Genomic DNA, 25,342 nt, shown 5'->3' with positions numbered 1-25,342 from the left:
TAGGTACCGAGATGAGATCCTCAGACCCCTTGTGAGACCATATGCTGGTGCGGTTGGCCCTGGGTTCCTCCTAATGCAAGACAATGCTAGACCTCATGTGGCTGGAGTGTGTCAGCAGTTCCTGCCAGAGGAAGACATTGATGCTATGGACTGGCCCGCCTGTTCCCCAGACCTGAATCCAATTGAGCACATCTGGGACATCGTGTCTCGCTCCATCCACCAACGCCACGTTGCACCACACACTGTCCAGGAGTTGGCGGATGCTTTAGTCCAGGTCTGGGAGGAGATCCCTCAGGAGACCATCCGCCACCTCATCAGGAGCATGCCCAGGCGTTGTAGGGAGGTCATACAGGCACGTGGAGGCCACACACACTACTGAGCCTCATTTTGACTTGTTTTAAGGACATTACATCAAAGTTGGATCGGCCTGTAGTGTGGTTTTCCACTTTGATTTTGAGTGTGACTCCAAATCCAGACCTCCATGGGTTGATAAATTGGATTTCCATTGATACTTTTTGTGTGATTTTGTTGTCAGCACATTCAACTATGTAAAGAAAGGAGTATTTAATGAGATTATTTCATTCATTCAGATCTAGGATGTGTTATTTTAGTGTTCCCTTTATTTTTTTGAGCAGTGTATTTTGATCTGCAAGGCTTACTCAGTGCATTTTGTGCCAAAGCAATTATAAATGACTGTATTCATGTGAACAACTGACCTAATGTTTATAACAACAGTCATATAGTTTGACAATTGACTGGGAAAAACTGTAAGCTTTTTCACTCTTTCACTTCAGCTCTTAAACCCCACACACCCTTGTGTCATCACTACAAACTTATGTGCAGGGTTCAAACGCAAGAGCTTCACCTTGTATTGTATTGAGGTGTTGCTGTGGATTACAAGGAAATCTGTCTGAAACATTGTTGACTTTACATTTCGTGTAAAGGCACAGCCTTGAGATATGGTGGCCTTGATTTCAATGTATAAAAAGTGTTTTGAAATTTTGAAACAGTCTAAAAATGAAGGGCAGTATTATTAGAAATATTTTGGTCAAACTGAGAATCTCACTTGTAATATAACAAATCAGTGTGGTGGATTTGAGTACAGTAAGTCAGTATCTGAGCTGAAGGGGAAAGACAGTTGTCAGGCATATGATGTTCAGCAAAGTGTATGACTGTATTTGGTAATAACCTCTCACCGCCTTGATGTGACTCATCGAACCAAACATGGCTCTATGGTGTCTCAGTGACGCGCAACATGCAGCAGAATAATAGGAAAGGGCGGGGACAGGCATTCAATGAGCCTAGGGACAAACTCAAAGCATTTTCTATCTTCTTCCTCACAAACAAGGCAGCAAGAACAGAGCATTACAAAGGGGAAAACCAGCATTATGGTCTCATGTCTGACCTCAGCCCCTGGTAGTGGGTGGTTGAACCTGTTTAACACGCCAGACCTGTGAAACTTGAACTGTAGAGATATATCTAACTGGAAATGGAACAAATTACACTTATTTTGGTGCAGTCCTCTGCAAGTGCTGACTGCTGTATGACATCTGCAGCAACAGCAGATATGGTAAAAGCAGTGCGGGTGCTGTTTACCAAAAATGTATCTTATCAGAATTTGAATCAGTAATACACTATAAGTCATAGATGCAATAATTGCTGAAGCAGTCCCCTCACCCCCCCACCCCCCCCCCACATTTCTAGCCTTGAAACTTTCCATCATCACAATGTCCTGTAAAAAACATAACTTTACTGTAACAGGAAGTTCCTAATGATATCCATCAACAAAAGACTCACAGAAGAACACACAGAACACAATTTGGACTTGAAATAAACCTCTTTTGTATCTTAAAATAGGGAACCAATTGATTCTGTCGCAAAATTTGCAGTGAATTAATTTGTGATTTGGACTTTTGGATGACTTACAGATATATTCTCTAAGTCGACTGCCAGATCTAATTCCCACCTTTTTCAATATGAAGTTCAGTACAGTTTGTTGTGTGAAGGCAAGAATACATATATTACACAAATTGTATAAAGGGAGACTTTAAATCCCCTGTTCGTGAGTTTTTTTTAATTCAATCTGTGACAATTGGATGTGTTATTAAGATAGGATCAACAGATTGTGATTGAGAACAGAGAGAATTTAAAAAATGAATGAGCGAGAGGCTGGGTAGAAAATAATACCCATGACTACATATGAAGTAACACAAGTATACTTTTGAGTGGTGTTGTTTTTACAGCTGACTGAGGGCTGCAGAGCACCAAAACAAGTGGAGCCTTGAAATTAAACCAGAGGAGCGATTAGGCAGCACAGGGTGCCACTGCTCTTTTCCTGGGATTAGGAAAGGAGATTAATTATGGAACGTCCCTTTAAGCTCATTCTGCCCCTTTAATTAAAGCTAAACTCTTATCTGCAAACACACACATTCATTGCACTCTTTACACACTTCACATGCTGACTCTACTATACTTATTTCTTTCTCTCCATCCCCGTTTATCTTCCTTCTCTCATTTTTCTCTCTTTCATGTTCTCTCTTGTTCTTAAATTCTCTCACTCCCACACACACACACACACACACACATTTAAACCCCAGCCAGTGCCCCTGCTGTGCGGTCACTCTCTCTGTTTCGCCTCCACTTAGCAGCAAAGACCAAGTGCCTGTTGTTGCCACCAATCAGATCCCTGATTTAGCTCTGAGGGCTGCATGATTGGCTCATTCTGCAGAGGAGTTTAAGTAAGGATATCTAGTCTCAATACTGCCTGATGACTCAGTAACAGACAAGTGTGTGTGTGTGCTGGTTGCCACGAGGTCCTTTCTCTTCCTCGTAAACTGGTGAATTCTTCCCTTTGTTTGTTATGTAAAGCCCAATAATTCTGCCATTTATTTTCTTGATTCATTGATGAATCGTGTTGTGTGTCAGAAAATAATGAAAATTGGCTGTTAATAATTTTCTGCAGCACAATGTGGCACCCTTAAATAACTTACTCGCCCAAAAGTGTAAAAACCCCAAAATATTCAGTCCAATATCACATATGACAAAGAGAAAAGTAAAATCCTCACATTTGAGCCCGTGTTTGGTATCTTTGCTTGAAAAATGACTGAAGTGATGAATCAATTATCAAAGTACTTGTATCATTTCAGCTCTAAAGATTAAAAAAACAATAACAGCTAAAAAAAACAGGGTGCCATGATAATTTAATTATACACAATCGATTGTCCTAATAATAATCGTTTATTATATTGCGACAATAGAGTGAGAACAGGAAGAGAGGTGGGGAAGAACATGACAATTGTCAAAACAATGGTCCAGACAGGGACATTTAGGTTCATTACCAGACCCTTAACCCAGAAACTCCCCAAATGCAGATTTATTTTCAGACAAATTATAACTGTGAAACACGTGTTTCTGGGTGTCACCAGACATCGAGCACTGATTAATGTGTTGTTTTGGCTAGCAGAAGAGACATTTATTTATCTGAAAATAACACAAATATTTAATTGGAAGTGCATAGAATGGTATAGTAACTAGTGAGAACGTCCTTTAATGGAAGGTCAAAGCCATCAGAAATCTGTTTTGGTCTGTAATCATTTAATTTCATGTGTCACCTTTTTGTTTATTCACTAGTGATGCACTTGTGTTTCTCTTATGTTAAATGTTGGTTTAATAATAAACAAACTAACCAGATTATAAATGATTAAAAACAATAATTGATTAAGTCCTTTGATACATTCCTTCTGGATCACGCTGGAAAGACATTTCCACACAACATTAACAACACTGCATTTACCATGCAATACAAGGATTATTCAAGGCTACTTTAAATGCACAGAAACATGTTCTGGAGTAAGTATTTTGGTGCCGGTCCTCTTGCACCAGACTGTCATGTTGACCATCACTGTAAACACTTGTGGTGCGTCTCTGTGTGTGGGCGAGGGTCTTGACCTCATGTCTTCTAATCCGTGCTGCTCTCCAGATGTGATCAAGAACCGCAGCGGTGTCTGTCCATCCACTGTCACGCATGGCCAGAGGGCTGCTGCTCCGCCCACCAACATCTGTAAACATCTGCTGAACCACATTCCAGTAAACTGCTGGCAGAGTGGCGTCATCAGATTGTACCTCATATGTACGTCTCTCTGGACAAGCCATTACATTACATTGCAAATAATTTCATTAAGCGTCACCAAGTAAAATTCTATAGTGAACAGGTTTATTTGTGAAACTCCCAGCCGGTGTAGTTCCTGTCTTGGTAAGTCTTTCCTTGGACTATTTAAGTTTACAAGTCGTCTTTTTACAGCTCCAAAACAGTGTTATTTACATTACATTAACTCATTTGACAAACTTTTATCCAATGTGACGCACATTAGAGGAACAACATACAAGCATCAGTAAAGTAAGAGATCTGCAAGTGACAATAGATGAAGTAAAAGCAGCAATAAAGCAATAAATATTAATAATAATAAGAGCTATTAGTGTGTATGGCATCCAGATAAACATCTAGTGAAGAAGCAAGAGTTAAGAATAGAAGAAGAGGAGCACAGGAAGTGCATGATAGCGTTTAGGCGTTAGGTGTTATAAGAGAAAGTGTTCTCTGAAGAGTTTTCAGGAGCTTCTTAAAGTTAGAGAGGGACGCCCCTGCTCTGATGGCGTGTGGTAGCTCGTTCCACCATCGTGGTGTCACAGATGAGAACAGGGACTGAGATTGCTTTGTGTGAAGGGATGGCAGAGGCAGGCGGCCTTCGTTGGAGGAGCGTAGCGGCCAAGAAGGAATGTAAGCTTGTATTATGGAGTTTAGGTAGATGGGTGCAGACCCAGTAGTCACCCTGTGTGCAGCATTAGTGACTATGTGTATTTGATTCAGGAGGTCATGGGTGGCCAGTGGACTTCACTGAGTAATGGAGTGATTTGAGTCTTTTTGGGCTCATCAAAAACTTGAACCTGAACCATTTGTAGGGGTTTCTCCACACAAGCTAAAAGACCCGCTGGGAGGGCATTGCAATAGTCGAGGTATTTTTACTAGATACATTATTATTCATTAATTTATTTAAAAGGGACAGCGTACAGTAAAACATAAACGTTTGATGCACTGTACCAGATTGATTTACCAGACATGCTGTAACAAGTGTGGAAAAATCTTAAAACTATTTCAGAAAAATATACCAGCCAGTTAATCAGTCACTTGAAAACTCCTGAACGGTGGGATTAAATGACAAAACTATGGAAGTTTCTTTTAGAAATATTAAACAACTCATACTGTGGGTCGTTACATGAAACACGATTATATGGTATCACAGTGCAAGACAAGGAAATTGGCAATGGTTTCATATTTTATCAAACAAAAATTAAATATTAGTCCTTGTAATATGTAACGTAATTTATTTTAGTTTTACATACATACAATACATACTGCATCTACTGCGTCTAATGTTAAGACATGAAACACCAAACAAATGAATATAGTTCTCCTTATCTTTATTGTATAAAAAAAGAAAAAAGTACAAAAATTCCAGTAGAAAGTTCACAATAGAAAAAAGTCGAAAAACAGCAAATACACACTGCATGTGATGACAGAGCGTCGTAGCAGGGAGCCGAGCCCTGAACCAAGAAGTGCACTCTCACAAGAAAAACAACCAGAGAGTGAGCAACTGCATGTGCACAGAGTGCCAGGTTAGCTGTCACCTTCAGATTTTAGACTTTCTTTAAACCCGTTTGTACGGCTGTTCTGAAAATATGAATTTACAAGCAGTAAACGAGCGTCTACCATGCTAGCATAGTTTGTTCTCAGTTTAGCCCCAATGCTAGCTGAACATCTGCAGGCTGTGGTATGACTTTATACACCAAGGCTTTCAGAAATGTTAAAAAAACAAGGCCCTGTGCTAAAAACAGGGCCAGTCAGAGTGGAATAATGTGTACGGCAAATCCTGATGAAACATATTCACCACAGCCAACCACATCTTAGAGGCATTTTGTGTGACAGGTCAATAAGGGCCAACATTTAAGTCGAATGCTTCCTGAAATGAAAGTTGAAATTCACTTAAATTAAAAGTATGTTACAGTACATAAATGTATGTTTTTAGCATGTGTAGCACCAGTCGCACTTGCACTGTCCAAAATCACACAGACAATGAGTTTTGGAATTAAATTTACATTGAAAATTAGAAAGAACAGCGGATTTTCAGTGAAAGGGGTTTTTCAGTTTAGTCAGTTTGAGCCGTTTAACAAAAACTCTGAGTATTGCTAACAGTCTGTGATGCTCTTATGTTGTCTTCTTTGTGCTATAAAGAGTATAAAGGAAGAATTTTGGTACTTGTCCATTTCATCTGATATACACACTGAAAGCCAAAACATCACTTTCAGTTTCTGGAGAGGTCTGCGTCATTCTGTTAAGACACTTACATTTTGTTTTGCTTTATGTGTCAAACACAAAAATAACAGAAGGTGATATATAACAAATATATCAGTAAATTGTTAATATTAAGACCATTGCTTTAAAGCATAGTACCGTTTTAAACTATTGAGCCAGTTTTTTTATCATGAGCAACGGACAAGAGGTACCAATTTCTAAAGATGATACCAAGAAATTTATTTTTTTCTGCTTTTTAAAGTGATGTCTCCACTTTCAGTGTGTATTTTGACAGATTTCGCTCCCATCTTATTCAATCTCTGTTTTAACAGTTACCACAACAAGTACAACTTAATTTGTAGTTTTGATCAGGAACGTTGGAAAAAAATAAATAGTACATAATACATAAAAAACAAAATCTAAAATTTTCAAGGAACCAAAAAAAACAAGCTACAGATAGGCTACATTCCAAAATAAATTATGCCCTTAATACGAGCAATTAACATTGTCTCCCAAACTACAATGAAAATAATCGCACAACTGAAGGGGTCTTTTTTTTTTTTTTTTTTTTTACAAACATCATCAAATACTTTTCAACAATCAAAATATCCAAATCATATATTTTTCTTTAACTCATGGAATCCCATCTCAAATCCACTGGATTTAAATTCAAACTCTGCTCAGAAATACAAACAAGATCTCCCAAACACAGTGAACTCTGGCTTTGATAGGTACTTTACAAGTCCACCAAAACGTTCATATGAAATTCATCTTCCAAAAAAATATTTACAAACGATCAAGTAACTATAAACATTGTCGACACAGGCGGGTGAGACCTTCCAGCTCCCAACACTGGCTGTATGAACGGTGGAATGGCAAAATGTGTGTGTGCTTGCCGGGGATTAAGCTGTTTCTGTCCTTAAATGACCTCAAACCAGGATGTCGCTAAACTATTGAATGTGATGCAAATGACACTTGAGTTTTGAGACTGAAAACAAAGCACTTGAAGAGAGTGTGTGTATATTTCTTTGAATGTGTGTGTGTGTAGCTGATTGTCCTGATGTTAAAGATTAGGCCTCAACAGAGCGCTGAGCAGAAAGGCACGTCATATGATGAAATTAAGCAGTTTCAGATTGGGAGAGAGGTTCACTCTGTGGCATAAAGGAATAACACCCGACTTTTCCCTGCGATGCAAACACGGAGTCCAGTTTCACAGTTTTTAAGAATGGGGGCAAAATAAAGACACAACAGTAATACGTGCACATCAGACCATGCTCAAATCATGTGTGTGATCCTCTAAATTAGGTTATCAGAGGGTGTCTGAAAGATAAAGTTTCCACAGAAGAAGATTTTACAAAGGGATGAACTGATGTATAGCATCTACTCCAAAAGATAATGAAGACCTTCACTTCCAAACAGACTCATCTGTACTACTGACAGGCCAATTTTGAAATATCTGTATTTTCCAAAATGAATATAAACGTCTCTGCAATGACATCTCAGTGTACACAACCTTTCCATTTGACCAAGGTCTGCCACGCGCATACACACATACACACACTTGAGTCACGCCTGCTACATAAAGAGCTGACCCCCGAGACGATGACAAAGACAGTGAAAGCAAGTGGATTTTACAAAATATACAGATAGGAAAGCGGCAGTCGGTCCGTCAGATCCAGTCTGTACCAGCAGACTGACTGACAGACGGACTGTCAGACAGACAGACAGGCAGGGTCCAGTTTCCACAGGTAGCACCCTGATCCAGCCCACAGGTGGCACCGACACCTCCAGCTGCTGATCTCATCCTTACAAATTCTTTTTGTTCAAGCAAATGTTTGATTTCAGGGCACGTTTATCCTGCAGGTTCAGGATTGTTCCGTTTTCAAGTCCTGAATGTAAAAATGATAACCGGTGGTTGGAGGTGAGAGGTGCCTCCCTCTACGTGAGCCTGTAGAGAGTGCTGACAGTCTGGGTGATGAAGTTGAAAAGTCCTCGGCAGGCCTCTCTCCAGTCCTGCCAGTGAGGGGCAGCATGCTGTGAGAGAGAGACAGAGAGATTTGTTAGTCCAAACAAAACACAGACTCATTGGATTATTCAATATCTGACCTTTTTAGGGAAACCAAGATGCTAAACAATGCGCATTTATTGACAAAGTGACCTACAAACAGCTCATACAATGCTGTTGCCCATTGTCCCTGTTGACATGTGTAGCAGCAGATAAGAAAGACAGCTCTTTTCCAAAGGTGCTGAAGTAGACATCCACAAATATGTTAGAACCTGTAAGTGTTTAAATTAGTTTGACTGAGCTCATGTGATTGTTCTCAAAGTGCTTCAGAGGATGACGATTTATTCTGAACACATGTCAAACGTGCCAAATGTTTAAAACAGACCATATGAAAACTAAAAAACAAAAGGGAAAAAAAATCCTTTAAGCTGATTATTTGATATCTCATAAAGACAGAGGACTTGGCAGGCAAAAATGTAACATGATGTTATTTTTGGGGAGAGGAGTGAAGAAGAGAAGGATGCAGTAGAGAGAAAGAGAGACTACATGTCTGCATGAAATTATGAGGAACACTCAGCCAGCTCGAACAGGAAGATAAACAAGTGTGTGTCTGTGTTAAGGATGCTGCTAAGAACTGCTTGAACCTCCCATGCCTGTGGTTAACCTTCCCTCCCTCCATCCCTTCTTCCCTAACTCCTTCCTTTACAATCTACATCCCTCCTTTCCTTATTTCTTTTGTTTCATTGCTCGTTTAGAAAAAAGCGTCTCTTTGTGCTCTTGGCCCCGGCTGGGTTATAAACAACACACACATGCCCAATTTCCTCAATTTCCCCTTGAGAATAAAGTATCTGTCTGTGTTTCTCATGCACACACACACACATGCACACAGCAGACAGATAGCAGAACCGTAGAAACCCGCTGCACATGGCTGCAAAGAGCCTGTTTCACCCTCATAAAGTGTGTGTGTACCATCCATGTCTGAGTCAGAGCAAAGAGTAGCTGATGTCATCTTTGTTTATGTGCAAAAGGCGGGATGGTGAGGGAGAGAGAGAGCAGTGGGGAGGTGTGTGTGTGCGTATGTGTGGCGGGGGAGATGGTGGAGGAGGGAGAGCTGCTGCCAACTCCTCACGCGATCTAGAGTACAGAGGGAGGGAGGGAGGAGATAAAGCAATAACAATAAAAAAAAGGATCAGATAGACAGCAGAGGAGGAAAACACTGTCATTTAATCTGTACGTCAGCGAGGATTATTTGAATGTGTGAAGTCTTTTGTGTTGTTTTTAGGTAAAAAAAATTACATTTTGAATTATTTCTGAAAACTACTGTACCAAATCATGTTATTGAATCTATATAGAGAATGATAACGAATGGAGGAAGAGTGACGAGGAAGGAAACGGTGTAAGAGAAAAAAGTGAAATGGGAGGGAGATCAATTGAGGGAGTGAGGAGAGAAAGAAGAAAGGAAGGACTATAATTTGTATAAAGATTAACAATAAAAAAAGAAAGAGAAGAAAAGAAAGTGTAAGTAGGGAGGAAGTACAGAAGAGAGGAAGAGGATGAAGGAAGGAAGATAAAACCTGGCTCACAGCACACTCATGACATCGATTTAATCTCTCACACACATGCATGTATTGATCTGTGCTGATCACTAATGCCACACACACACACACACACACATAACTACACAAGCATGCACACTCACATGCTCATCCAGGTAAGAACACACTGGACTGATAAGAAGCAATGTGACTGTGCTGTATTCAAGGACACACTAAACACTGTACACACACACACACATGTAGGGAAAACACTGAAAATCCCTTCTGGCCTGTACCCTCACTGCGATGAATGAAAGTTTTAAGTGTGTTCGTCATCTTATTGACGGCATGTGTCAATATCTCAATCACAACTTTTTAAAAGGGAAACAGAAAAGCTTGTGGCCTTCTGTTACTCTGATAAAATCTAATTTTACACGTGTGCGTGTTTGTAAGTGAGGAAGCTGAGACGACATAACGGCTCTGACTGAGGTGAAATTGTTGTTTTTTCGCTTGTGAACGTGCACGCTTTTTTGTGCACACAAACAAAAGCGAAACATGGGCTGCTTTGAAAAATAAATATATGCTCTGGAGGAGACTGGTTTGGCTTACATTTTTCTCGGGCAGCTGTGGCTCAGGAGGTAGAGCGAGTTGCCCGTTAATCGGAAGGTCGGCTGTTCCGCCAGTGATTGAATGTTTGTGAATGTTAGTGTCTGTTTGAGCACTTAGGCTCAGTGCATGAATGTGTGTGAATGTGAGGTAGTGTAAAAGCGCTTTGAGTGGTCGAAAAGACTAGAAAAGCATATACTCCTAATTTTTACACGTCTGCTGAAGGAGTATTTTGAATCATCATTAAGAACTTCCCGAAAATCATTTTTTGTTAAGGTTCACTCCTTTCTATTCAAGACTCCATATTAACTTATCTACATTAGTATTTTGTGAGAAATACAAAAATGTCAACCTAACTAACTCAAGGTTGACAACTAAACACACTCTACATTTCACACTGAAGCCCTGCCCCTGCTCTTACCGCTCTGTGGAGGACTGTGGCATTAAATTCATCTCCAATGGCCCTCAGCTGGTCGGCCACTCTCCTGACCTCCAGCTCCTGCACGGCCTCTGCCCTGGGGGGTCTGTGATGGGGTGAAGCCCAGGATGGGGGCTCATTCTGGGGCAGCAAGTCAGGTAAGGGCTCCTCTCTGGCTGAGTCTGCAGCAGAAAAAGGCGAAAAAAATAAATAAGAAAATAAGAAACTAACACAGAAAAAAAAGCATTTCTTCCTCATTTTATTTTTAGCATAGTTCTTCCTCATGCTCTGACTCTCTGTCTCTCTCTTGAGAAGAAACATTCATGTATGAAAAGACAGTAGCACTTTATCAGGCAGAGCCTCTGGTTATGCATCATTTTCTCAACAAAGCAGTGTACACTGATGTAGGTGTTCAAGTTGGGGTGATCAACGCACACATACTATTCAGTTTAGACACAAATACAGACAATATCATACACAGACTTCCCAGACATCCTCAGTCACCCCCTTTCAGGCCGTTGCTGATCATCACGTTCAACAGCAATGTCACTTTACAGGTAACTTGCAGTAATATATAGAAATAGATAACAATACAGATTAAAATATTTTTGCTTTCATATGTTTGCACGGGCTTGTTTTTGCTTGCATAAAATGAAAAGGGGGAGGTTACTGTTTATGATGCAGAAAGAACAGGAAGTGAATTTTCTTGCTATACACATTTAAACCTCAGCCTTCACCTCTGACATTAACAATATACCAAAAATAGTTACTGTGGGTCGCAGTGAGGTTAAGTTCTCTGGCCGAACTCGCACACACAAACACAAACACGTATATATTTTCTTAAGGAGACTGGTGTCTTATTTTCCTCTTCATGGAACTTGGGAGAGTAATCTCTTAATCTGCTTAATAAGTCTGGTATTGAGAGGTACCGTGTGTGTGTGTGTGTGTGTGTGTGTGTGTGTGTGTTTACAGCTTTTGTGTTTGTTTTTTTTAAACAGACAGATACCTGTACCTTCTGTCTGGTCGCTTCATCGCAATTATCAATAGTTTTATGAAAACTAGCGTGAATTAAATGTCAAGGTTTGTTCGATTTGAAAGCATTTTCTGACTGTTTTAGAAAAAAAAAAGTTCATTTGTCTATTACTTGTTTGTGTTTACTTACTTGCTTGTTTATTTTTCTTGCTTCTAGAATCAGCTAAAGTCTATTTTATAATGTAGAAGAGTGTATGTATTATTACCACATGCATGATTAAACTACAGCAGGAAACCCAGAGCATTGACACTTTTCTCTTTCTTCTCCTCTTTCTGCATTTTATCATGTCTTTTTACATGTAACACAAAATTAAACAAAAAAAACACATCCCAAATGTAATATAATGGCATAAAAAGTTTGCTTGATTATCCAACAATATTTAAAGAGGTAGGTTCATAATTGTATTTAGGGGTTGTACTAGAATAGGTTTACATGATATGTTTATTGTCATACTGTACATTGCTGCAGCTGCTCTTTTCACCCTGTGTTTTCACCGCTTCGTCTTGGCAATATATTGATCTTTCATACATAAAGTTTTAACTGCGCACTGTTTCTACATCACGGTAATAATGTCGATTTAACGCTTGGTTGGGAGTGTGGGGGTGAGCTCGTAGGTTTTTCCACTTGTGTTTTTGAAGGCGTGCCACAGTAGCCGCCAGGCGAGCATTATGACGAGTGTTACAAAGTGACACAACTTGTTCACAGAAGTAAAGGCTGCATTAAAATCAATCTGCTTTCAGGCAGTTCGGGAGCAGTATTTTCTGTGGGAGACTTTGAAAATGTATTACATGCACAAAAAAGACATATAACACAAGGGAAAAAGCATAAAATGTTTTTATTTATTCTGAATTATACTGTATTAAATGACAATGTCTTTGGTTTTGAATATCAATTCTCTTTAAGATGAGTAGATAACCTGTTCTAATCTTCCGACGATAGACCTTTGGGTCCCCCGTTTCTTTACTGTCTCTATGAAACGACCCCTGTCTCCGGCACTGAGCTGAGCGCCTGCGGCAACCATAGCTCTAGTAGGATTACAGCTGATCCTTTAAAGATGCAGGTGACTAGACAGACTGAGAGACAGAAAAGAGAGAGCGTAGAAAAAAAAAACAATTGGAAACCTTGGCTTGTTGCCAAGGTAACTCTGAGGCAGCGCTCCTGGAGACGTCTTGACGTGATTGGCCGGGCAGAGTGGGGGTCTGTGCTGTGATAGGGTGGACGGGAGGAAAAGGGGGCAGGACTGGGGATAAACCTCTCTGTGTGATAGGCTGACAGACTAACAAGGTAACAGAGAGATCCCCTGACCAGTTAAATGTGGGAGGCAGGGGGTTTAGTTATTGGGGGGGCATTAAAAATCCAAACAGACTAGACCAGAAATAGGGTAGTTTGGGGTAAGACGCCCCCCTAAGCTCAATGTCTATTTGTTGACACATAAAAGAACATTTTTTTGATTTTTTTGTATCCTGAAGATGGCTATGCTTACGGTAACATATTGTAAAAGTAAAATAAATACCTACAGCATACAAATTAGAGAAAAGGCATTTTCCACTATGGAATAAGATGCCCATACAAGGGGTAAAATCACTTTAATAGGTGCAAATAAATAAATAAACTACAAGTAGCTGGTTAAAAACAAGGGGATATGTTTAAGAAATTAACTTGTCTTGCCTTTTATTTTACCCTACTAACAGGGGCTCATAACGCTTCATGGTGAGCTGGATAACTTCCTAACTTTATGTTATATAACTTTACTAATGGGAATGTTGCGCCGCTATTCATCCTCGCCATTATGTATAAAAATATTTCTATGGTTTATTGGTTACTTGACTGACTGGTTAGGAGTCTTGTGGATCATCCTAATTTTCTGACTAATTGATTAACTAGGTTACTGAGTAGCTAATTACCTTACTGACTGGATAACAAACTGACTTTCTAATTAACTGACTGTTTAAGTGTGTGATTAGTGAACTGATTGATAAGCCTTATTAACACAAAGTCTAACAAACAGTTGTTTTTCTGAATCTTAATTAACGTACTTAACTGCCTGACTAAATAAATGTCTTCGAAATTAGAAATCTGAGGCCTGATTGAATGTAAAAACTAAAGATAAACTCACTGGCTGTCTAACTGTGTGAGTCGTGAACTGATTGATAAGCCTGATTAACACATTTTTAAGTCCAACAAATTGGCTTCTCTGAATCTGGCTGTTTAACTTACAAACGTGACTGACTAAATTAATGACTTAAAAAATGAGAAATCTGCAGCCTGAACTAAATGGCTAAACTAAAGATAAACTGACTGCCTGACATGACTTTGTGCTGCCTGGCTGAGCCGCTCAGAGCGGGAGGAAGCTTTCTCTGTTGCAGCCTGAGTGCAGAGGACATGTCTGAACATGCCTGAGATTCACAGCTGACCCACAGATGAGGGAGGAGGAGGAGGAGGAGTAGGAGGTGGAGGCAGACACAACTTGTCTGTTTATATTGCTACAAAGCTGTCACAAAACGGAGGCTCACAGCCAAATGTCCACCTGCTGAGCCACTGCTGCCTCCTGAATTTCCCTTTCTACCACTTCTAAATTTCACACCAGGATACTGAAGTTTCGATTGACTCTACACGCTCCATCCTGTGATATTAAAAGGTGACTCCAGTCATCACAACTCAAAGCTCTCCTGTATTGACTAAACACACAAGAGGCCAAATTAAACAAACTGAGAAGTAATTTGACTTCCGAGGGGAATCACTCTCACTGACAGGGGTTGAGGCAGAATCACTTTAATAGCGAGAAACTAGCTGCTGGAGACATAAATAAAACAATTTACTGACATTTTTAGTTGTGACACCGTTTATTCCCAAAATACTAACATGAAGCACCAGCAACAAAAGCTGCTTTTAATACCTGTCTTTGACAACGCACAGAAACTATGAATGTAAAATAGATGTTCCTGTCTAACTTGAGCCAAAATATTAATAGTCTAATACCCATCCTTGCCATTGTAACCTCCCCTCTTCACACCTCGTGAACATATATTGTATTGTCTGCTGAACAAAACCGGTTTGAGCAGTTTTATTGTCTGGGTCCAGTGTCGCTACATGATACTCAGGCAGTGTGGCCATTCTGCAGCAGAAGAGTTTTTCCCTGTCACAGCTGTAACGCATCTCCTCCTCATCTCCTCACCTTGTACCCCCCCCCTCCACCTGTCCCCCATCAACACAGCCCAAACAGTCTCTGCTAACTGATAACTTCACTGTTTGTTTAAGGGTGGAGGTCTGAAAGGCAAACTGCGCTGCATGGATGAGTCACAATTTCCACTGTTTCATCGGAACCTGCATCCACTGCTGCTCGTCTAGTATATCTGATGAGCTTGTTCCTGCAGCCAGCATTGGCCGAAAATCAATGCTGGCCCTGTAGTTGCTTGTTCTGGCAGCTGATGTGCTCTGATACAGACCTTGTTGGCCCAATTTCCCTGTGTGTCAACACAAAGGGAGCACGAACCGAAATGTTTTTAATGACGACGTGCTGCAACTCACTTGCTATTACTTTTAAAGTAAGATTTTTAACCTCCACTAAGGTTTGTTTTTAAGCATCTAGCACTATTTTCCTTTGGTTATAAGTGAATGCTATTATCTTACCTGACTGCTGTCCTGAGAAGGCACTAGGTGCAACTGCACCTCTGTCCCTCCGATTGCAGAGTGGCGAAGGAGGAGGCGCTGGTGATGGCGATAACGCAGATAACTGCTGGTGAGTCTGGGGCTCGTCCTGCCCCTCTGGGTGGGGGTAAGGCAGAGGGTATGACACATAGTGAGCCTGCAATGGGTGCAGATCGTGGTGGTTATGGTGGATGGCACCGATGCCAGTCCTAGAGCTGGTGGTGATGGTGGTGGTGGTGAGCAGGCTGGGCCAGGCTTCGATGGGCCGAGGCAGCCCCATGCGGCAGGTGTTGTGGCCAGGAAAAGAACCGTTCCCTCCTCCCCCGGGTTCCCCGACACTCTCGATGGTCTCTGCACGGGCCATCTCAGCAGTAGCCTAAATCACATATGGGAAACAAGCTCATATGTAAATACACACCCATATTTATACTTTGGCTGCAACTAACGATTATTTTCATAATCGATTAGAAGAAGCTGGAATCAGAGAATTTAACGTTTTTTATCTTTAAAAAAGGACTCAAAGCCAACAATCGATTTAAAAAATAGTTGGCGATTAATTTAGTAATTGACAACTAATCAATTCATCGGCTAATTGTTTTAGCTCTGATTTATCCACAGTTATCTAATGATAATTCAAATGTAACAACATATTGGACTTGTATCCAAAGATGTGTTTTAAAAACAATATTTTTAAAATAGATAAATCCACATTTCTAATTTTAGCACCATTGTTTTTGTCCTTCCTCTTTTCTTCACCAGTTTGACCCACCAACCTGCCACCAACCTGCCATCGGCCGGTAGAGGGCAACGGCGGCTCCCATTCATGAGCACGAGACGCGTGTTTGTAAACAAATCCGTGCTGCACGAGCACGAGCACGAGGACGCGCGCGCGCACACACACACACACACACACAGACACAGGCAGCAAAGAGGCGTGTGCGTGAACTTTCAACGGCAGTAATTTGTGCCGTTAAGGAAAATATCAACGTTTAGTCAGCAAGCAGAAAACAGTGTGAATGAATAATCACTGTAAAGTGGAATTAAAGTAATTTTGGCACAAATATTTGACGTCGGAACAAAAACGAGTAAAGGAATAAAAATTCCCGCGAGGTGCGTAACTAAAGTTACAACTACACTGCGTTTCGGGTCGATAAAATAATTAATTAATAACAGTGATTTTATGGCAGCCATCCAGATATCCAAGATAATATGTGTAAATCGCAGTTTTAGTCTCAAACCTACATGACATTTTATTTTAATTTCTCTCCCCATGGATGTTGCTCATGTTTCTGTAACTTAACAAGTCAGGACTTGTCCCAAACATATAACTTAACACTTTAAGGGTCACAGAAAGATCCACGCACTCACAAATAAACCCAAAAGTCGAAGCTATGTGTAACTATAATCTGCAAATATGTTATAAAAGATAAGGCGAGGAAATCATTTTAAAGAAGCAAGACATGATGATGTGTTGCAGGTTTTTTTTTTTCTTCCTTGTGACAGCGGGACAGATGATGCAACCATAGGATTTTAAACACACAACCAACTTGTGCACCTACTTGGTCAATCTGATGCTCCGTGGTGAGGCTGTCTGCAGGTCACAAACCGGCGGCAGCAGGTGGACATCAGACGGGATCAAATGTGCCAAAACAAGCGGTTAATGCCACCGGGATCACAAGACGACGACAAAAAGTCCACTCGAGGGGGGAAAAGGTGTCATTCCATTTCAAGTTTCCCGGTTCGGATTGTCTCTGTTAATATTCAGCTTCTGTTCTTCGGTCGCAGATTAACCCATCAAAACAAAAATACCGACGAGATGTGGCGGATAACTGAGCGGCTTGTTGTCTGCGCAGTTGTCTGTCCGGGCTTTTCACCACCGAGCGGTCTTCACTGCTTTTATTACCGTCTTTGTCAAAGCAGACTGAAGAAGTACAGGTGACATCCGGTGTCACTTTTCAGACTAAAAACCCACGTGGACATGTTTTTATTGAGCCCAATGAAAAAAGTATTTCTTGTTGTGTTTGTTCATGTTAAATTCAATAGCCTACATTTCTGGTTTTATTAATGTTATTGTGTTAATTTTGTATTAACTTCAGCGAGTCTTTCCTGGTTAAATGAAGATAATAACATAAAATACATTTTTATAATGCATAATAGTAGGTATTAATAAGAAAGAAATTTTAACACCATTGAAACATCCTTATAGTGAGAAAGGATCATATGGCCCTAAACATATATAGGCTAACCAATTATGTGAATGCTCGAACAGGCTACACATAGGTGAAATAATCTTTTTTTTTAATGAGTAAATTTATTGAGACAAATAATTAAAAATATGTATGATAACAAAATGCTTGTATGTCAATGTGCCTTTGTTCACATTATTGTTTTAAAACCACCTGAAACTCACAAAACGTCCAAAGCAAAACATAACGTGCAGAAACTACACTTTATGTCCATATGAAGGGCATTCAACAGATTCTCATTTATAATTTTACCATACACTAATACAAATGTAATTCTCCATTTAAACTTCTGTTTGAACCTCTTTTTTTCCTGACTGCAGTTGACATGCTTTTATTTTTACGGCCGTATCCGAGTGTTGTGCAGTTAACTTGACTTCCTTCGTCACGCCTCTGTCTCCTCCACCTCAACAAGTGCTGACATGCTCCCCGACAGGATGCTGCCGTCCCTCTCTATCTCCCCCTCTCTTTCATTTCTGTCTTCTGTTTATTTATATAAAACCTAACACTTCCTGCAGCCTTATATCTTCTCTTATATTTACCTGAAACAGTTAATGCTCGTCACATCCTGTATTTTCCCTTCCCCACACTCTTTAACTTTTTCTCTCTCATCTCAGGACACAAGACATTTCCTCATCAGGTGACAATATCCCCACAAGAATCAACAAAACATTCCCCCAGCTGGCTTTCCCCCCAATTTCCTTCTCAGCTTGACACATCTGCAGCAGCTGTAAACTAACACAATGCCATCCTCTGTGGAGTGGAGCTGAGTCAGCCTTTAGTGTGAAGTATCTGTTTATTGTAACACATTCAGTGTAAGTGCAGGGAGAGTGCCACAGCCATTAGTACCTATAATCACTTCTGACAGTTGTGATTTAGTTTTGCTTGATCCATGTAAAGAAATGTGAACCTCTGATGGATCAGTCATCCATGTCAACAGCTCTCATGTGACCTCATGGTGTAAACCACCCTGTGTGGGTTTGAGATTCCTCATTACTTTGCTTTCGTCTGCAAGTGTAAAATTGTAGTCAGGTGGATTATTTATGTTGCCTTGAGTCGTCGTTGCATTATATTTTCAAAAAATACAATGAAGTTGCAACACATTAGCTGCAGAACCAGTTCCAGGGTAAAAGTGTTTTAATTTGTTTTTTGAACTACTGTGGATCCCAGTCTTCTCGACCAACTGTGATTAGAGTGCACCCGTTCTGCATTTTACACGGACTGCAATTAAAATGGGGACAATGAAGGATGCCGGTTGGCTTGGTGTAACTTGTGATCCTAAATAGATGATAATCCTATTCTGTGAATCATCTTTAAAGGAAGTTAATTTCAGAAGTAAGTAGTTAGTTAAATAGGTCACAAATGAACTATTTAGGCATCATTACAGTGTAACTGCATTTTCAGAAATATATACATACATGGAATTTTAATTCAGTCCATTGAATACAGTTGTTGTAGGGCACAGATGTTGTCAGGTCAATTTTAATGACAAGGCTTCTTCGTCTGCTAAAATGAAATGTGTGCTTCAGTGAAAGTGATTTGATTTCTAAAGATATGGATGAGGACATACTTCTCCATCTGCACCTGACAAAATATTTTTGTCATTGATATTATGTGTTACTCTGTGTTCATTCCACATTCCATGAATGTCCTCATACCCAACACTGGACTGATTCAGAAATTATTAGCAATGCAGATCTGTATCCTCCTGCAGAAAAAGACCAAACACGTCAGCTTGTATTTATTAGTTTCCCTCTGGCTATACAACCAAAGTTTCTTTGAAATGCAAACTGACTCTCAGCACTTGAAGCTTCAATATAAATCATTTTGATTGGATTTGGAAGAGATTTCCTAAACCCAAACATTAAAAATTATAATCTTGGATTAGTTGTAAATTTTGCGAACACTGGAATCATGACAAATTGTTGAATCCAAAAATGTAGTCAGCCATTAAAAACATCTAGACTGTTTGCACACTCAATGAAGAGACTCATTTTTAACTTTTACATATTACTACAAAATCCGTCTTTTTAGTTTATGTTTGCTGATTTTTAATCTTTGACACTTCACAGCCAGCTGCAACCATCATACTTACTAATAGTGATCTTTTCTGAGGGAAACCTGCAGTAAAGTCACAATAGCAGCCTAATTGTTCAAGTCTTTGCACCCTATAGTCTGAAAAATTAGCATTGTAAATTACTTCAGACACCCCCGCTGCCGTGACTCCTGACCCTCAGATCATTGTCCTCTGGCTGCAGGGCATGAGACAGGGGCGGCTCTGCAGAACGGAGGGCTCAGAGGCTGTTAAGTCGGCTGGAAATGGCAGCTTTTCTCAAGACACCCCCTCCACCTCTGCAGCAGCAGATTGGCGCACACCCCTTATTTGGGAAGGAGGGGGTGTAGCCCCCTCTCAGGTACATGCCCGGGCGAACATCCTCTGCCAGCTTTGCATGACATGTGGTCAACAATCAGCTTGTAGAGACTAGATAATGAATGCTAATGTGAGTCAAGAGTGTTGCCATCTAAAATCCTGTCAGGGCGCTTTTGTTATGTTGTTGCACCTCCTGCTTTTTTTTCATTATTAACACTATGAATTACTTTGATAATGATGAGCTGTCAAAAGATTTGATGGTCGGTAAATTTTCTATGAAAATAAATCACTAGCACTGTCAAATTTATTGTCTGCCTCATGAATAGTTTCTTCTGTAGCACTTTGTAATATCAGATTTTACTGTCAGTGTGTCACACCACAACCTTCTTATGTCAAGAGACACTACATCTAAATTTATCGCAGCACTTACACACATCCATTTCTACAATTAACCCACCGTTTCTCTAGAATTAGTTTCTCTAATAGCAAACATTGTGATGATTGATCAAGAAATAACGTAAATGTTGGAGGATTATGTCCTTCAAAGAATCGTCTTTGTCTTGTTCTCCATCATATTTCTGTCATCTTCTTCTTTTTCTTCTCACTATCATTAAGCATTTTAGGGAGATGGGAGTTTTGGGAAATTATTATTATAACAAAGCCCAGTTTAAACAGCTGCCCCATTATGTCCAGTTTACACTGTTATTACTTTTGTGACAGTTGTATTACCTCACAAAAGTGTTTGAAGGCGAATGTGTTCAGCGACACTAACTGTTCTTTAGTAATATGTACAGTGTTTGTTGTTTTACTGGCACTTTCTCTGTGGCTGTTCCCACCAATCACAATATTCATAGTGGGATAAAATTTTATTATGTTAAATATTTTAATCACCTTAATCTTATGAGAGTTTTCTTATTCGTAAGGTGTTGATTATGATTGTCCTTATTTATGAAGATTACCGCATCAGGAGAACAGGTGCAGGCTAAAGGGTCAGTCACACCTCAGCATTACACATTGTTTTCTATCCTGCAACGTGTGTGTGCATGTTTGTGTGTGTGTGTGTGTGTGTGTGTGTGTGTGTGTGGAGGGGGGTTGCACACACTGTAACATGAGTGCAGCCATGCAACTAGAGAGACATGACGGCACCAGATAAGGTGCACCCACAGCTCTCTGACCCTGTCTCTGTATTCACCTGCATCCATCTGACACACACACACACACACACACACACACACACACACACACCATGCGCTCTCTCTCTCTGACAGATCATCTATACCTCTGCAGTTGTGATAAGCATGTAAATGAGATCTGCCGCCTTGTGTCTCTGTTCTGCAGCAGAACCACGACGCTCCTCTATCTGCCCTTCAGTCAAGCCCAATAACTAAGCCAAAAAAACCCCACCAGTAGATGAAAAAGGGAGATTTTCACTTTTTGATATTAGCTAATTTTGCCATTGGATGGCCACTGAACACTTCCTGCTTCATGTTGCTTGACATGTCGACCAGCAACAGAAGCACGGTGTGTTGTCCTGCATCCTCCATGCACAGTTGATCTGTCACAGGTCTACTAACACACTCTGTTTAAATCACAGCATCTGCAAAGTAACTAAAGTATCAAATAGATTTTGCCCTTTTAGAGTCGAAGTATAAATAAATGCGGTACTTTAGTAAATATACTTCCACCGCTGTTTATTTGTAAGCTTTGGCAGTCTGGGATGGACAGACTTCTCTTCTGTTAATTTGTGAAGAGTTTTGTAACGTTCAGTGTTATTGCTTGGCGCTTCTTATTGTCTGCAGTTAACAATATATTGGGTAAGATTCCAGTTCAACAACAACACATGGCTTAGTGTGTCCTGTGGTGAAAAAAGGACAGACAGTCCTCAGTAATGTATCACATCCTCTCTCTGTGGTGAATATGAGTTGTTACAATCAGGACTACCTGTGGTCAGAGGACCCACATACCTTCCAGTATGATACGACATTTGGATTTTATGGCACTTGACCTTTAATTGTTGTTGATGTTGTTGTGGAGCTGCTGTCTGATGTCTGTCCTTAATTGGAATTTCTTTTGTTGTTGTTTTATTTGTCTTTCAATCACCAGGGACACAAAAAGAATTTCTAAAAAATAAACTAAACTAAATGTGATTATAATATATAAATGTCGAAGTGTCCTTGGGCAAGATACAGAACCCTGAATTGGCCCAGGTGGCTGTTCCACCAGCGTGTGAATGTGTGTGAATGGTGAATGCGATGTAGTGTAAGAGCGCTTTGAGTGGTCGCGAAGACTAGAAAGCCTCTATACAAATACAGAGCATTTACATAATACTTTTATGCTTGTTTAAGTACTACGTTTGTATGTTTTTTGCTTTTATTTGCATTCTATCAAAAGCTAAGGAATTCCGAGTTGCCACCTAAGGAACTTTGGACGTACGGAAATCTAAGATGCTGAACAAAATGTGTAATATTTAACAGGACTCCTGTAATAAATGACTTAATTCAAACAGGGAGGGGGCACGTTGGACTAGAGGGTTACTGAAGTTTACAACTAATACACATCAGAAGTGGATTTGCCTGTAAACAATAATAACTGAGGAATAGTTTGTAAATGTGTGTTAAATTTGTCCTTTGCTAGATATTTGCAGTGTAAAGAAACAATGATGAACAGCATTAAAATACATTTTTGTTTAGCTTTAGCTCAGGCCTTTGATCAACACGGTGATAATGCTGTATGCATTCTTGTGATGCAAGTACAAATAAAAATTGAATTGGCTTCATTTTATTAGCTTTACATCTGGGTAGACCCCAGTTGGTCATTATTAAATGTGTGATGATTCACTTTGTGAATGCTCTCTGTTGATAGAAGGCTCCATCATTGTTGTTGTGTTTAGTGACCCGACTACTATTAAGAGCATATCTGCACCCACATCACTCTCACATGTTAGCCTTGTGACTTAAATCTTTTTTTAGTTTTTCTTTTCACGCGTGGTTATTTCATCTCCTCTGTGGTTTGAGGAAAAACTTCAACAACGGTTGGGTCTCTGAAACCTTCTCAAAACTAATTAAAGAAACTGAAAAATGTGTGGTTGTTAGGCTTAATACTGGACTGCTTTGTTTTTCTTAGTTCCTTAAAAGTTGACATTTTTGGGGATAAAATGTTTCCACCCACTAACATTAGAAATCAGAGTGGAGGAGGAGAATGCTCACTGGCATTATAATAATAATAATAATAATCTTTATTTGTAGAGCACTTTTCAAAAACAAGTTACAAAGTGCTTTAACAAGTGTAAAGACAATAATACCCAAAAAACAAACTCATATGATATGTTATATAATGTGTCAGCAGTACTCACAGGTGTCCAACACATGAATATGGTCAGTGTCTATTCACATACTGTATTATCACTATGTGCATTTACAAATTTCTGCTGTTCTTTTCTTCCTTCTGCTGCTACATTAATTAAATTTGGTAGCAGGTGGAAGACCTGATGAGAACCTTAAAGGAAAGAGTAGATTTCTGACTGTGAAGAGAAATCCCCATTAAGTGTTTGTGGCTGATATTTGTTCTGTGGTAACCAAAACAGACGGCCTCAGCATGTGTTCCCAACACTGAAAGCTGAGCCAGTGTTTGGGTTGCTACAATGACATCATTGGTTTCACCCTCACCTCCTCCACATACAAACCCACTCCTCCTCCCTTCATCCAGGGGTCGTTCTAGAAACCTTTTAAATGGGGCAGCGGGGACGGGGGCAGACTAGGGTATTTCAGTTTGGAAAGACCGACAGACCAGCGTTGCCATCCCTGTGGAAAGGCAAGACAACTTTGCAATGCCTTGTCCTGCCTGGTTAAATAAAGGCTTTATTTATAGCACAATTCGTGCACCAGGCAGACAGAATAAATAAAATGTAAAAAAAATGCATAAAATTGCATTAAAATGCCTTTAAATTCAAATGTATTTTATGTAATTGTGGGTAAAGTAAATAGTGGAGGTAGTAGAAAAAGGAAAGGTTTGTATGTTGGCACATATCTGTCCCAGCCTTTGTTCAGAACGTGGGCCAGATTTCACAGGTGCAGGATATGATCCCTCTTCAGCTTCCCACCTGAAAAACCCCCCTGATGAACCATCAGATCTAATTGTGGGGTATTTGGTGATCCATGATCGTCCATCAGACTTAACTGATGGTGCGTTCGACCAAGCCAGAAGAACTGCAGCCAGTGATGTAGCTTGAGTCTCTGAGGTAATGGTTGAGGTTCTTCCTCTTTTAACTTCACCTTCCTCTTACATCTTTGTATTATTCCCTGCTTCCAGCCATCTTTGTCTTCTTTCTTTTTCTTCTTTCTTCTTTCCTTCCACACCTCTCTCTGTTATTTACTTTTATCTCTCTCTTCAGTCATCCCTCCATCCATCCTTCCTATTTTGGCACACAATTCTTTAAACAAACACGACCACAAGCACAGTTTAGTTTCACTGTCTTCTCTTTTGTAGTGTTTAATTCTGTTTCTTTGGAATTATCTTGTTATTCATTACCAATATCTTATCTAATTCCTCCTTCATCTTTCTTTCATCCTTTCTTTGGTGCCTTCATTTGTTTATCATCTTCCCCCTCCCTCTTTTTTTCTCACCTGCATTTCACAAATTAGCTTCTGCTGTTGTTGTGATAATTATCCGCTAAAGAGGTGTCACAGGAGGTGGAGGGCAAACCTCGCTCTGTCATCATGTGATGTCAGAGCTGCAGAAAAAGCAGGCGCAAAGCATACCTGTTAACAGTTAAAGCTATCTGAGTGGAGCGAGGTAGCCCAAAGCTCAGTGTTACCTTTATCAGATGTACGTTGTAATGTTAGCAGGGTGCTGATGGGATGATAAAGATGCTTTGTGCTGTGGTGTTAGCAACCAGTGATACAATGAAGAGAAGTTCTGCTAGTATCCACATTCCTCTGATATAAATGTGACAAACTAAACATCCCTACCATTTCTCTCATCTTTACTTTAATCCTCTGATGGATGTGTGAAAAAAATAGTAAGAAGAAAATATTTATGGGTTTATCAGGTATGATCTGGTCATTTGCATTGTCCTCTAACCCTTTTGACTGAATGTAATGCAGATTTTTATGACTGAATAATGATTGCTCTTATGTCA

At 40.0% G+C, this 25,342-nt stretch overlaps 1 protein-coding gene across 1 annotated transcript; it reads right to left on the bottom strand.

The window, feature by feature from the left end:
- Window positions 1-5,458: 5,458 nt before the first annotated feature.
- Window positions 5,459-17,458, bottom strand: bbc3 (BCL2 binding component 3). Its single transcript, XM_046074814.1, has 4 exons — window positions 17,151-17,458; window positions 15,574-15,967; window positions 10,914-11,092; window positions 5,459-8,380 (listed from the first exon to the last, which is right to left on the bottom strand). The coding sequence occupies exons 2-4, from the start codon at window positions 15,953-15,955 to the stop codon at window positions 8,285-8,287; spliced, it is 657 nt and encodes a 218-aa protein (XP_045930770.1). The 5' UTR covers window positions 15,956-15,967; window positions 17,151-17,458; the 3' UTR covers window positions 5,459-8,284.
- Window positions 17,459-25,342: the final 7,884 nt, after the last annotated feature.

Source organism: Micropterus dolomieu, linkage group LG17, assembly GCF_021292245.1.
Source record: "Micropterus dolomieu isolate WLL.071019.BEF.003 ecotype Adirondacks linkage group LG17, ASM2129224v1, whole genome shotgun sequence".
Lineage (NCBI taxonomy): Eukaryota > Metazoa > Chordata > Actinopteri > Centrarchiformes > Centrarchidae > Micropterus > Micropterus dolomieu.
Note: the sequence above shows the minus strand (reverse complement) of the source record. Positions and strands in the feature narration are given on the sequence as shown.

Excerpts from the sequence above, each read along its gene's own strand:
- bbc3 (XM_046074814.1), bottom strand. The coding sequence starts at position 15,955 with ATGGCCCGTGCAGAGACCATCGAGAGTGTCGGGGAACCCGGGGGAGGA. Across the intron at positions 11,093-15,573 it reads CTTCTCAGGACAGCAGTCAG|ACTCAGCCAGAGAGGAGCCC; the intron begins GTAAGATAATAG and ends TTTCTGCTGCAG. Across the intron at positions 8,381-10,913 it reads CCACAGTCCTCCACAGAGCG|CATGCTGCCCCTCACTGGCA; the intron begins GTAAGAGCAGGG and ends TCTCTCTCACAG.